At 35.7% G+C, this 13,907-nt stretch overlaps 1 protein-coding gene across 1 annotated transcript in view; it reads right to left on the reverse strand.

Annotated features, from left to right (window-relative positions):
* The window catches only part of Entrep2 (endosomal transmembrane epsin interactor 2), a 420,764-nt gene that overhangs the window by 86,755 nt on the left and 320,102 nt on the right, over positions 1-13,907 (reverse strand). The window contains exon 3 of the mRNA XM_046435750.2: positions 13,123-13,233. Within this exon, the coding sequence (XP_046291706.2) occupies positions 13,123-13,233 (111 nt within the window). The remainder of the gene's footprint in view (positions 1-13,122; positions 13,234-13,907) is intronic.

Consider the following 13,907-nt stretch of genomic DNA (forward strand, 5'->3'; position numbering starts at 1 on the left):
GAGTCTCTAAGGAATTAGGCTAAATGAAAAGAAAATGATTCCAAATGGTTATTACAATTGGAAAGCTACCTCCAAATTTGAAAAAGACAATTCCTAATAGTTATTTCTATAATGTTTTGGAAATGCAGAAGTTTTAGAATGGTGGACATATTAGTAGTTGCCAGGAATTAAGAACAGGGTGGAAAGGATGCAGATGTGGTTATAAAAAGGTCAACCCTAGGGATCCTTGTGTTGACCAGTATCCTGCCTGACTCTGGTGGTGGCTATACAAACCTGCACGGATGACAAAACTGCATAAAATTTATACAAAGAGTCACATACACAGACAGACAAATGAGTGCAAGCAAAACTAGGGAACTCTAAGGTGGCTTGCATCAATGTCAATACCCTGGTTGTGACTTTGTACTAGTATACTGTAGTTTTGCAAGCTGTCACCATTGAGGAAAATAGGATAAAATATACTGTGAATGTCCCTCTATTATTTCATATAATTTCATGTGAATCTACAATTGCCTCAGTAAAAATTTTAATTAAGTTTTTAAAAATTTACATTTACAGTTCTAACCTTTTCCCTTTCTGTTGTAGAAACAAAGAATTTGTAAGTGCCATTTCCGTAGATAATCATTGTAGAGTACATTAAATATAAAACAAGTGTTTGTATTCATTTTCACAGGTTTCTTAGAGAGATTTTTCAGACTGGCACTAGGGAATAAAAGTCAGAGATATGTGATATATATAAATGATCTGATTAAAAACATTTCTACAATGAGAGAATTAATCATAGAGAGCTTCTAAGTTTCATTCTTGCTCTATAATTCTGTGTTCACTCTACTGCAATCTCAATTTAATCATTCATTACCTTCCATGTAAAATGAGAAGAGAAGCAGAAATAAATTGAAAGGTTTGATTTGTTATTTATTCTCTTCAACTCTCTCATGTATTGTTTTGCTCTAAATCTAAATGTTATTTTTTAATTCCATCCTCACCACCAGGTTTTGTCAACCTTTTAATTGAAACATTTCATTTCTTTTCCTATCCCTGAAAAACTGCTTGGCAACAGCTTGAGAAGCTGCTGAGGTCGGGGAGGGAACTGAAACACGGATGACTGCATAACCCTTTGAAGCACAGGTTCTACAAAACCTGGATGCCCTACTTAATTATAACTGGAAAAATGCTTTGCCACAAATCAGCAAAGGCACATAGCCTGAACCACTATTTTGAAGTAATTATATCACAGCTTCCTCAAATTAGCCACAAAGAATCAAGAGCTGGAGAATACCAACAGTTCCAATAAAGATCTCGGTGATTTTCCCACAGTTGAGACAATCTTCAAAGAAATTGATAAGCTGATGCTAAAATTCAGACATCAAAACAATCCTGAGCCAGGTACAGTGGTACATGCCTATAATACTAGAGGCTCAGGGGGCTGAGGCAGGAGGATTGCAAGTTAAAAGCCGGCCTCAGCATCTAGCAAGACCCTAGGCAACTTAGTGAAACCCTGTCTCAGAATAAAATATAAAAAGGGCTGGGGATGTGGCTCAGTGGTTAAGCATCCCTGGGTTAAAGTACCAATAGCAAAAAATAAAATCATCTTGAAAAAAACAAAATAGGAGGACTCACACTTTCTGATTTCAAAATTTACTACAAAGCAATAGGAAACAGGACAGCATGGGAGCAACACAAGGAGAGTCCTACAGAACAATGGAGTCAAATTCAGAGTCTGGAAATAAATATCTATGGTCAACTGATTTTCAAAAGGAGATTCAGGACCACTCAAAGAAAAAAGGACAGTCTTATCAAAAAAAAATGGTAGTAACAATTCACAATAGCTAGACTGTGGGGCCAACCTAGATGCCCTTCAATGTATGAATGGATAAAAAAAATGTGGCATATATACACAATGGAATATTACTCAGCATTAAAAAATAATAAGATCATGGCATTTGCAGGGAAATGGATGGCATTAGAGCAGATTTTGCTAAGTGAAGTTAGTCAATCCCAAAAAAACAAATCCTGAATGTCTTCTCTGATATAAGGGGGGGTGACTCAAAATAGGGAAGAGAGGAAGAGCATGGGAAGAAGATTACCTCTACTTAGGGAAGAGGGGTGGGAAGGAAAGGGAGAGAGAAAGGGAATTGCATGGATGGTGGAAGGAGAACCTCATTGTTATACAAAATACATGTATGAAGATGAGAGAAAGAAAAAAAAAAGAATAGTGTTACCCTAGATTAAGTAGAGAGAAGTGATGGGAGGGGAGGGGATGGGTTGGGGAGATAGGAAGGATAGTAGAAGGAAACAGACATTATTATTACTGTGTGTATATATGTGACTGCATGACCAATATGATTCTGCAACCTGAATACTCAGAAAAATGAGAAATTATATCCCATCTGATTCAATGTATGATATGTCAAGATCACTGTACTGTCATGTGTAAGTAAGTAAAACAAAATCATCAGGAATATGAAAAGAAAACCTATAAAACAGAGTAAAATATTTGCAAATCATGTATCCAATAAGGAGTTTGTTTCAAGTATATAGAAGGAACTCTTAAAACCCAATAATAAAAAGGCAATTCAATTTTAACATAGGCAAAGGACCTAACAGACATTCCTCCCAAGAAGATATACAAATGGGACATGAAAAGAGGCTGAGAATCATTAGTTATTAGGGAAATGAATGTACATGGATAGATGAATGAATAAGCGAAATGGGGTATTATTCATACCATGGAGTATTATCCAGGCATACAAAGAATGAAGAAGTGCTGATACATGCTACAGTAGACATGAACCTTGAAAACATGTTCCGGGAAAGAAACCAGTCATAAAAGACTACCTATTAAGTGACTTCAGTCATTGAAAGTTGAGAATAGGGAAATTTATAAAGACAGAAAGTACATTAGGACTGGGATGAGGGAAGGAAAGTTATAGCTAAGAGGTACAGGGTTTCTTTCTAAGGTGAAATTGACTATGATGATGTTTGCAAATATCTGTGAATATCCTAGAAACCATGGAATTAAATGGGCAGGTTGTGAGTTGTGTGATTTGTGACATCTCCTAAAGCTGTTTTTCAAAACTGATCATTTAATAAACCACTCTTACAAACAATACCAACCTGCTCTAACACATTCCTGCTTCAAGAAATTTCATACCCCAACAAGGGAGAAAACAGTCTCTCCACAAAACCATAACCCATTGTCCATCTTGGATGGACTTGGAAATAAGGTTAAGGTGAAAATTATAAAAACAAAGCACTTCCCGACTTCTTCCTTTGCCACCAGATACTTGATTGTCTTTTATCACTGGTTCCTGGGGTTGTAGGAAAAGTCCTTTGCTAATTACTTGTTAGGGAAGGGGGCAACTTCACCTAGCAGAAATTATACATCTCACATGGGAGGCACACCCCAGGGAGAGGCTGAGATCAAGTCATGGATCAGAAAAACAGACAGAAAGAAGGCAGCAAGTAGCTTTTCTTCCAAAGCCTATATAGGTGTCAGATCGCTCTGGACAACCCCTCTTTTGCTCTAGGGGACACAGGTATACACCAGAAAACTTGGACAGGACTAGAGACATCCAATTAGTGTGTGGATCTTAGGCACTGGCAGATCAGGGCACTCATGCTTTACTGCTAACAAGGAGAGACCACACTGTCCCTACAATGTGACGAATCTGATTAAAAACAACATGGGATCAGAAAATCACTGATGTAGCAATGGGTAAACACAATATAACTCATGCAATTATTTGTTCACAGGGAAACATCTTTTCCCCCACTTGCCTGCTTGATGAGGCTGGGAAAAAAGTGCCCATGCTCTTTACAAATTGCAAGCTGCAACACTGAAGTGTTGGCTGAGATTCCTTATCACTCTTTTCTAAATAAGAGAGTTTCTCCCATGTATCCAAATACTTATTTTGTCCAAAAATAAAAAGAAATATTCTTTACCTCCATGATTCAGGGATTCATATTCTCACCTCTCTTAATTGTTAGCATAATTCTAAAGTTCAAGTGCTCTAAAAAACAGAAGTGCAATGATACGCTAGTGGTTAAGAGCACAAGTTGGATTATGATACCAGCATATGCTAGCTGCATGACTTTAGTACAATTACTTAACACCCAGGTCTCAGTTTACCTACCTATAAACAGGGACAAAATAATAACTGTTTCCTATTCAAATTTTCCAGGAGTAAATAAATGAACTCATGTAAACTGTTAAAAGCAGCCCCGTACACAGCAGGTGCTCAATACAGGGAGCAACCATCACCATCATCACTCCCATGCAACAGATAGTTTTCTTTTTGAATAAAAATAATCAAAAGCACATTTTAAGCTTATGTCTGAACATATAATAAAATGAGTCAAATATATGTCTTTTGTATAATTTTCACCTCCATTTCTAATTCTAATTCTGGTGACAATACCAAGTAGGACAAATATTTTAGGTTAGTCTATACTACAGTGTTGGAGGTTTTAATTATTAAAAAAAACAGTGTCTGACTATATATCCAAATTTACCAGATATAATGAGAAGAATGTGTGTTCACTGAGCCCAGGCTTATGATAGAAATTCAATGGAAATGACTCAACACTTCTCAGCACAGGTAAATATAGTACACTCTGGTAAGGATACCCTGCTATATTTGAAAGAACAAAAGACACCCTACTTATACTTACATGGTATATCTAAAACATACCATAGAGAGGGGAAAATGTCCCATACAAATGTAAAGAGTATAAATTTACATGTATAAAAATAAAATTATATGCTTGGGTATGTATATGTACATGTGCATCAGTACATATGTATACAAAAAAGACCTTCATATATTATGAAGTAATTGCCCATGTGACAGAGAATGGGAGGTGAAGACAGAGATTTCCAGTCATTTTCAAACTTAGTGTTACTTGCATATTTTCTAAAGAGAATCAATTTATATTTTGTTCCATATTTTAAAAAGAAAGAGAAGCTAGTGTCATTTCATTCAAGACAGAATACTTACCAACATATATAATGCTCTAGATTATGTCAAATTACATTTGAAAAGCATTCTATTATACTTTCATTTAAAGACTCAGTAAGAAAAGTATGACAGTAAATCCAAAACTTCTGCAGAATGAATTGAAAGAATTAGGTCATTAAAAATAAGGATTTAAACAAATTTCATGCTGTCATGTTTTGATGTCCATGAAGCCCTAAATTAAAGAGAACACAGTGAGGCATTTAAAGGGTATTTGAAAAAAAAAAAGCCAATGCATTTTCATATAATTAATTTAACTAAATCAGTATGTTTATTTAAAATCCCAAAATGATTTTTTTTTAACTTCCTATAGGGGTTCTTAGGAAAGGAACAGTTGGGATGCACTCCCTGAGTGAGTCCCTTGCATGTGCTCCCTGCCAGCACTGGTTCCAGGCAGGCCTGGATGCATGACAAGGCACCACACAGCTGTGGCCTTCTGCTTTGTGCAGCTCTGGCAGAGAGGGAGTCATGGGAAATGACAGCACTTGAAGGAAATGAGGCCAAAAAATGAGAGAACAGCACAGGTGGGCAGCTTCTCAAGAAAGGGCAATGAAGAAAGGCTCTGCCATTTATAAAGCACCAAAGCACTGAATCTGAAATCTAGAGGATTTGAGGAGCCTCGGTGTACCTGGCAGGAGGAAGAGCATCTGTGGGGAAGCACCTGGGAGCAGCCTAAGGTAAGGTACCCTACCCTAGCTCAGCTTATGATACAGGTGGGGTCAGATCAGCGAGGAGTGAACTTATAGTAAGTTCTCTCCAGGGACAGACACACAACTGAATGAATTCTGAACCCAACAAATGGAAAATATATGTTTTGTTTTCGTTCTTAACAGAAACCTGCAAAACATACTCCAAAACTAGTTCTGTACAAAGTACAGAAAATTTTACCAGGTTATAAAAAATAGAAATTAGAGGCCATATATTTTCATGGGACAAAGAAGAGCAAAAGAACAAAAAGCCTAGCCACCCAAGAAGCTGAGAACATTAATTTAAGCAATGCTTACATTAAAGAGAAAAGTAAAAGTTAAATTTACAAACTATTTAGAATTAACTCAATCAGAGCACTGTGTATTAGTAGCACCCACAGGAAAAACTGCAAACTATAAAAATAATAAAAGCTATAAAAACAATATTGCTACTGTCACTCAACTGAGAAAGGTAGAAAATGAACAAAACATGTCTTAAAAAAATAGAAAGGGCCAGGCATGGTGGCACACGACTGTAATCCCAGTGGCTTGGGAGGCAGAGGCAGGAGGATTGCAGGTTCAAAGCCAGCCTCAGCAAAAGTGAGGCACTAAGCAACTCAGTGAGACTCTGTCTCTAAATAAAATACAAAATAGGGCTGGAGATGTGGCTCAGTGGTCGAGTGCCCCTGAGTTCAATCCCAGGTACCCACCCCCCTGCCAAATAGAAAAGACTAATAAGATAAAAACATAATCAAGAAACCTTGTTAAATAAAACTAATGGTTATTTCTTGGGGGAAAAACAACTTTAAGAGATACTTCAGCTCAACAGAGAGAAAACAAAATTTTGATGTACAAGTAATTATTTAAGAAAAAGGTTTTAGTTTTATTAAGATACAATTCACTGATTTAAAGTGTATAGTTCATAGGTGTTCAGAATATTCAGAGTCATACAACCACAATCAATGTTAAGACATCTTCATTACCCCCAAAAGAAACCCTGTACCCTTCTCCTAAACTCCCCATTTCTTCTCAAGCTCTAGGCAATCAATAGTCTACTTTTAACTCCAAACATTTGCTAAAAGGTTTATTTTTAAATTATAAAATGATATTAAGTTTTATGTCCATTTTATAGCATTAAAATAAAAAAATCAGAAAAACCCATGTGAAATAGTGTTAGGAAGACATGTGTTAGGAAGACAAAAATCACTTTAAAATATAAGGAAAACTTCAGATAGCACAATGATCACTGAAAAAATTTTGAAAGCAGCCAAATCAACTCCCCCAAATTAAAAAACCCTCAATAATTCCTAGGTTATTTAAACTGTGTCAGAGCATAGGACTAGCTGAATATAACCTATTTCATTTTGAAAACTAAGCATGATTCAGATATGAAAACTAGACAAGGATAGCATCTAAAGACAAACAGTGAGTCAATCTCATCTAAGAATTTGGATGCAAAACTCTTAAATAAAATATCAGCAAAATAAATGCAGCATAATATGTGTACCTTAAGAGCATCAGGACCAAGGAGGCCTGTTTCTGTGGTACAAAGGTGATGCGGTGTTAAGAAATCTATTAATGTAAATCACTGCATTAATGAATCAAAGCAGGAAAGTCATAGGATCATTTCACAGATGTTGGAAAGATGATGATAAAATTTACAAGCATCTTGATTAAAAAATAAAATCTTAGAAAGTCAGGTGAAAGGAAATGCCTTATATTAAAAAGGGCATCTCTTAGAAGCTGATAGCATACCTCTTATTAAATCAAGAGCAATCTTGAGAAAGTCAGGAATAAATCATGGATGAAATAAAATACCATTGCTAGTCAATCTTTCACTCCATAAACCCTCAAAAAGAGTAAAGGGTACATCAGGCCTGGGTTGTATAAGGTTGCCTGGAAAAATGACCTGAAAGTCTTATGTTCTCATGTCACTGCTTCTTTCCTTGGACACTAGAACTGAGATCTCCGGAATGTCCAGTTCACTTGGCTATTGTGTAGAGTGCACCTGGACCATAACTGTGCATTGCCACACATAACCTGGGCCTCTGTGACCCCCAAAGTGTTATGAAAACAGCTGTGGGAAATTGAGGCTGTGGTTTCTGGGCGACTGTCATCTGGGAGAACAGCGCACACTCCCTGTGGGTGCAGGGCAGATGCAGACACTGGTCTCCAGGTGACGTGGAGATGCTGCCCCCGCTGTTTCTCCTGTCCTCTGTCCTCTGTAGCTCATGGTTAGATAGACTAACAGACCATCTCTCAGCATCATACTTGGCAGTGGGTCATTAAGAGGTTCCCATGAACTTCAGGAGAAAGAAGCGAATGAGGAAGTGCCATTATCTAACACTATTTTAACAGATTTAATCAATGCCACTAGACAGAACAAAACAAGATCCCCAAACCCTGGAAGGTGGGAGATAGTATTTTAATTATTTATTATGGAATCAAAGGTTCAATTGTACATTCAACTCCAAGTACCATGATGTAGAAGTAATAAAAAAAATCCTATCTCATATACCACAAGTAGCCTCCTATAATATAAAATACCAATTTAAAAAATGTACCCACCAGAACAAAATACTTCAAATACTTAATACTAAACTTAAAAATATAGGTCTACCTGTATATTTTTAACATTAGAAACATGTTCTGATATTTATAACAACATAAATCCCAGATGCATGAAATTTGTAAGGTTTTTTTAAAAAACCATAATCCTAAAATACTGGGGAGAAAGTGAGAAAATTATAATCTTAGAGTGGGAAAGGCTTTTCTAGGAAAACCACATGACCCAGAAACCATAAGTGTAAAATGTTAAGAATAAATAAAAAAACTTTCCCACAGAAAGAAAACCATTAAAAACCTCAAAATGCTAACAATAAATTTTGAAAAAATATGTATCTGCAACACGTGAAACCATGGCCAGTTTTCTTAATATAGGAAGTGTATTTATATATCAATTATAAAAATCAACCCAAGAGAAAAAATAGACAATATACAGATACTGGCAATTAATAGGTAATGAAATATATGCAACATAAAGATGATCAACTTCACTTTCATTAAAGAAATGAATATTATATAATAAAATCTTAAATTTTTGTTAGATTGGCAAAGACAAAAAAATTCTGGTAATATAAAAGTGTGCACAGATCTGGGTAATCAGGCACAACCCCATTTTGTTGGCAAGGGTGTAAGATGGTGCCTCAAATTGGGAGGACAGTTTAGGAATAATCTTATAAATTTAAAGTGGATGCACATGCATTGACTTCAAGGACCCTCTTGCTAATTTCTTCTCTAGGTTGGTTTGCACATTCCTATCTTCTTCAATAATACACACTCAGCACCTGGGCCAGCTCCCCAGCAGTGCCAGTACCATTCAATACTGGTTGAGTAATGAATGTATGCAAAGGGTAATATTCTCAACCATGTTCATTTCAGCAAAAGACTAGAAACATCTCCAACCTTAAGAGGGTGGTTAAATAAATTATCATGCATCCATTCAGTGGAATTCTCTGCTGTTCTGTAATACTCAAGAAGATCTCCAAGTGTTGATGTGTAAATGTCACCAAGCTACATGGTTGACTGCCAAAAGCAACATGACTAATGATGTGCAGAGTGGACCCCCATGTGATATATACACAAAAATATGCATAGAAAATGACTGGGGAGTTTCTTTAAACAAGTTAGCAGTGGCTACTTCTGGAAGAGAGAGGTCCTAAAAGTCTAGAAAAAAAAAATTTACTTTTGCCAGGTGCTGTGGTACACACCTGTAATTGCAGACGCTCAGGAGGCTGAAGGAGGATGATTATAAGTTCAAGGCCAGCCTGGGAAACTTGGTGAGAGCCTGTCTCAAAATTTTAAAAAAATATATTAAAAATTAGAGCTGGGGATATAGCTTGGTGGTTGAAACATTGTCTCGCATGCATTAAGGCCCTGGATTCAATCCTGGGCGTTATTTTTTAAAAAGTATTTTATTTTTCCTGTATTTACTTTTTAAAAAAAAATATTTTTTGCTTTAGTTGTAGATTGACACAATAGCTTTATTTTATTTATTTATTTTTATGTGGTGCTGAGGATGGAACCCAGTGCCTCGCATGTGCAAGGCAAGCGCTCCACCACTGAGCTACAACCCCAGCCCTGTATTTACTTTTGATGGAGAGAAACTAGCTAATTTTAAATCACACAGAGTGAAAAGATACAAATACTATACAACCATATGGAAATGTAGTAGGTATTTTAAAGAAAAACAAAAACTAGAGTGAAGAACTTAAAAAATATTTAGATAAACCAAAGCATATGCTATGTTCTTGTATGGGAAAACATGACAGTGTTTAGATGTTAATTTTCCTTCAAGGTAAGGTATAAATATAACATGATTCCAAGTCAAATCTCAAATTCATTCCTTCTGAGTCTTTACTAAAAGAAAAAAAAAAACCTAAGCTCATTTAGATGACTAAACAAATTTTTAGGAAGTAGATTAAAATCTGGGATGGATGGGTAGGGTCCAGCGTGCCCTACCAGCTATTAGAAAAGATTGCTCCCTCCTCAACTGTGTCTTCCATGGACTTTGACTCAAAAGCAAATGGATCAAGAGGTTAAGAATCATTGGAATTGCTCTCTTCTGCAGAACTGTATCTTGTGGGTTTCAGGGTTCCTGCTAAAGATCTCTCTCTGATTAAGAATCCTGAACCAACAGAAGCTTCCTTAGCAACCAGTTTCTAAGATTGGTCTCTAGATCCCTCAGTTATTTTATAGGCCCCATATATACATATATAAACAAACCTAACCTTATGTATACAAACAGAGATATGAAAAATTGTGGTATATATGTGTATTAAGAATCATAATGCAAAAAAACCACAAAATACATGTATAAAGGCATAAATTGGCATGAACATTCTTTATTTACAGAGATATAAAAAATTTTGCCCTATATGTGTCATAAGAATTGTAATGCTTTCCACTGCTGTCATATATTTAGAAAAAGTAAAATCAATAAAAACTCAGAAAAAAGAACTTTGGTTCTGTTATTGTTGCTTGATACATAGGACTCTTCATGATTCAGGTGGTATTTCATATCACAAAGGATGTACTAGGTTACTCAGAAAATGATTTTAGGAAAACTGCCTAACCATGCGGGGAGAAAAAAGTTCAATTTGTCAAATATATTTCTGAATACTGGAGAGTTACTATCGAAAAATAAGAGTACCCCTTAACCAGTGATGACTGGGGTGAAACGATCTTGGGAAGGAAAAGGTTTTCTTCAAAATGACTCTAAGGTAATGGCAGAAAGGAGAACATTGCTAAGTTTGAATATAAAAAAATCAAAATCTTTTTTGTGTCAAAAAATAAAGTTAAAATGCAAACAATAATATACAGGAAATGTAATTGTCCAATATAAGCTAAAGGATTAAAACTATGATAAAGAAAAGATGGATTAAACTAGGTGAAAGAATTATGAGTGTGTTTTGTTTTCTGAATTTTCATGTAATTTTTGTAACAGGAAAATGCATACTTTTAATCTATCATGTTTTATAGGTTTTATCTAATTTAATAGCCTATTAAAAAACCTCAGACAGGTAAACATGTGTAACAGGACATGAAAAGAAAGTTAAGAGAGAAGGCGGCTTATGTGAAGTCACCTAATAGTAGGTCATGAAGCCATGGCTTCCATTGTAGATTGTTAACTCCAAATCCAGAACTCTTTCTACTGCCTGCATTGCCCCTAAGCAAGTGAGGATACTGGTCTGAAGCTCTGAAATTACTGGCCTTGTTTGAGCCATGGCAGAGAGACACCTAGGATCAAGCTCGAAGTAGGATAAATACTTAAGATTCCAATTACCATCTAACCAAAGAGATGCTGGAGAGTGCAAAGGTGTGCACATCTGTGGGTGTTATGATGTTCTTTTCACTGATTTGTGGGGGTACTGAAGACAGAAGGAACAGAGGAAACAAGATCTTCCTTCTTTATCCTTTCCTGCAGCAACAAGGTAGTGAAATTAAGATCAATGAGGGGGAAACTCTTAAGGACTAGGCATGATATATGGGCCTCGCCTCATTCCTTTCACTTTGCTTCTTTCATACAGGGCTTTGCACTGGAAAATAAGAGTCCCAGAACAAATAGCCAATCCCTTTCTATTTGTTTATATATAGTCACTAAAGACATTATATATAGGCCACCATATTTTACCATATTTGTGACACCTACTATTTAGAATAAAGAGGATGACCAAGTTATGGATACAGAATGGCATGTCATCCTTCTGACAGAGATGGAGATTCATGTTGAGCCAGCCTTTAGTAATCAACAGGGAAGACTGCAGCACACAGAGGAAACTTCTGTGCACATGGTATTGGGTGAAATCTGATCAGTGTTCTCTAGGCCACATCAAACAGAAAATAACAATATTAAGCTCCAACAATTACTTTTTGTAACTCAGTAGGTGCTTCAGCATTGAGAATGGACAAGGAGGCATGGCCTTGCTTCAGAAAAACTTCTGGCAATTCACTACCGACTTCTCAGAACCACAGCCAATAGGGCAGAGCAGGTACATGTGCAGCTGTAGACCAACATGGCTCTGAAAGGGAACCTGGTGTTGTCTCTAAGATAAAGAAACAAATGCCAATGCTCCTGTACTCAGGAATCACAGTCCAATCAGGAGTCCAAGAAGATCCATATTTGAGTGCACCATACACACTTCAGATGCTGTCCCAGCCAGATGAATACATTGCAATTATGAGTTATTGTGGTTTTATTCTCTTTTGTTTGGAGGTACTGGGGATCAAACTCAGGGCAAGTGCTCTAAGTGTGCCTCAAAATTAAAGGGCCAGTTTTATCCAATAAACAAACCCTTTACAAAGTACATAGCATACTGTCTACAATTTCCTAAAAAAAATTCTCTTTTTAATTGAAAAACTGAGAACTATATTGTTTTGATGCACTCATTGTCAAGCACTTAAAATTTACTTGTAAGAATGATTTTTAAAAATTCAGTGCAAATAAAAATTAATGCAACCAATATTAAAATATAATAGTCACTGAAGACATTTATTGCAAAATAGCACTACACTGAGGTCCTTAAAAATATACTATTAGGTCTAGGGATATAGTTCAATGGTAGATTGCTTGCTTGGTATGTGTGAAACCTGGGTTGAAGACCCAGTACTGCAAAATTAATAAAATAAAATACATTTATTAGTAACTGATTTAAAGGTTGAATAAGTTTTAATTGGAGGAATTTATAGAAATGAATAAACTTCACTGAAATTCCTTAAACAAACAGAAAACTGATGAATGAATTGAAAGTTTATAAGAACTCAAAAGTACAATAAAATTATTTTTAAATAGCTCTCATGCAAAATCAAAAATCAAAGGCTATGACCTCTGTGAATAAAGGTTTCCATTCATTACTCACCAACTGGCAGCCTTCTAGGGAGTTGACTAGCTGAGCATTCTGACAGGAAAGGATTGAACCAGCCAAATTCAGCATTACACACACTGCAGAAAGCAGCATGAAAAAGGTTATCTGGAAATAAACCAAACAAAAAATTGATTATTCATTTGGAGAGGATTAGAGAAAAAAGACTTGGTTTTAAGAAGGCTTTTGATTGATCACATAATTATGTTAATAACATGTGTTTTAAAGGAAAGTATTATTATGTCCAACATTTCAATGCACATTAACTTAAATAGAAAAGGTAAACTTTGTGAAAAGCCATAGCAAGCTGCTCTGATTTTTACTTGAAACCTATTATGCTAAAATATTTCAGAAGCTAGACTTGAAAATTCTTTACATTCTATAGTCTCAGTAGTCATAAATTATGGAGAAAATCATGTGAAAAAATATATTCATTAGAAGAACTGTAAGTTTATTTTTTTTTCCATTTTATTACGGGAAATTCCACACATGTACAAAACCAGAGAGAATAGTATAATGAAGCTCCAGGTCTTCATCACCTACCTTCAAAAATTAATCACTCATGGCCAATTGTTTCTTTGTCCCTCCCCTCCAGAATATTTTGCAGCAAATAGAATCTCATCCTTACAAATGGTAATGTATGCTTCTAAAGTAATGATACTTTTTGAAAATATAATCAAAATACTGTTTTGTCCATAATACTTATTCACTAATATCAAATGTTCAAGAGTTTGCATTTCCCCAAGTAATTCCCATATTTTTCATTTTGAAACAGCTTACAT

The sequence above is a fragment of the Marmota monax genome, unplaced genomic scaffold, assembly GCF_021218885.2.
Source record: "Marmota monax isolate L192 unplaced genomic scaffold, Marmota_monax_Labrador192_F-V1.1 WCK01_AAM20220418_F8-fsc00005, whole genome shotgun sequence".
NCBI classification, from domain to species: Eukaryota; Metazoa; Chordata; class Mammalia; order Rodentia; family Sciuridae; genus Marmota; species Marmota monax.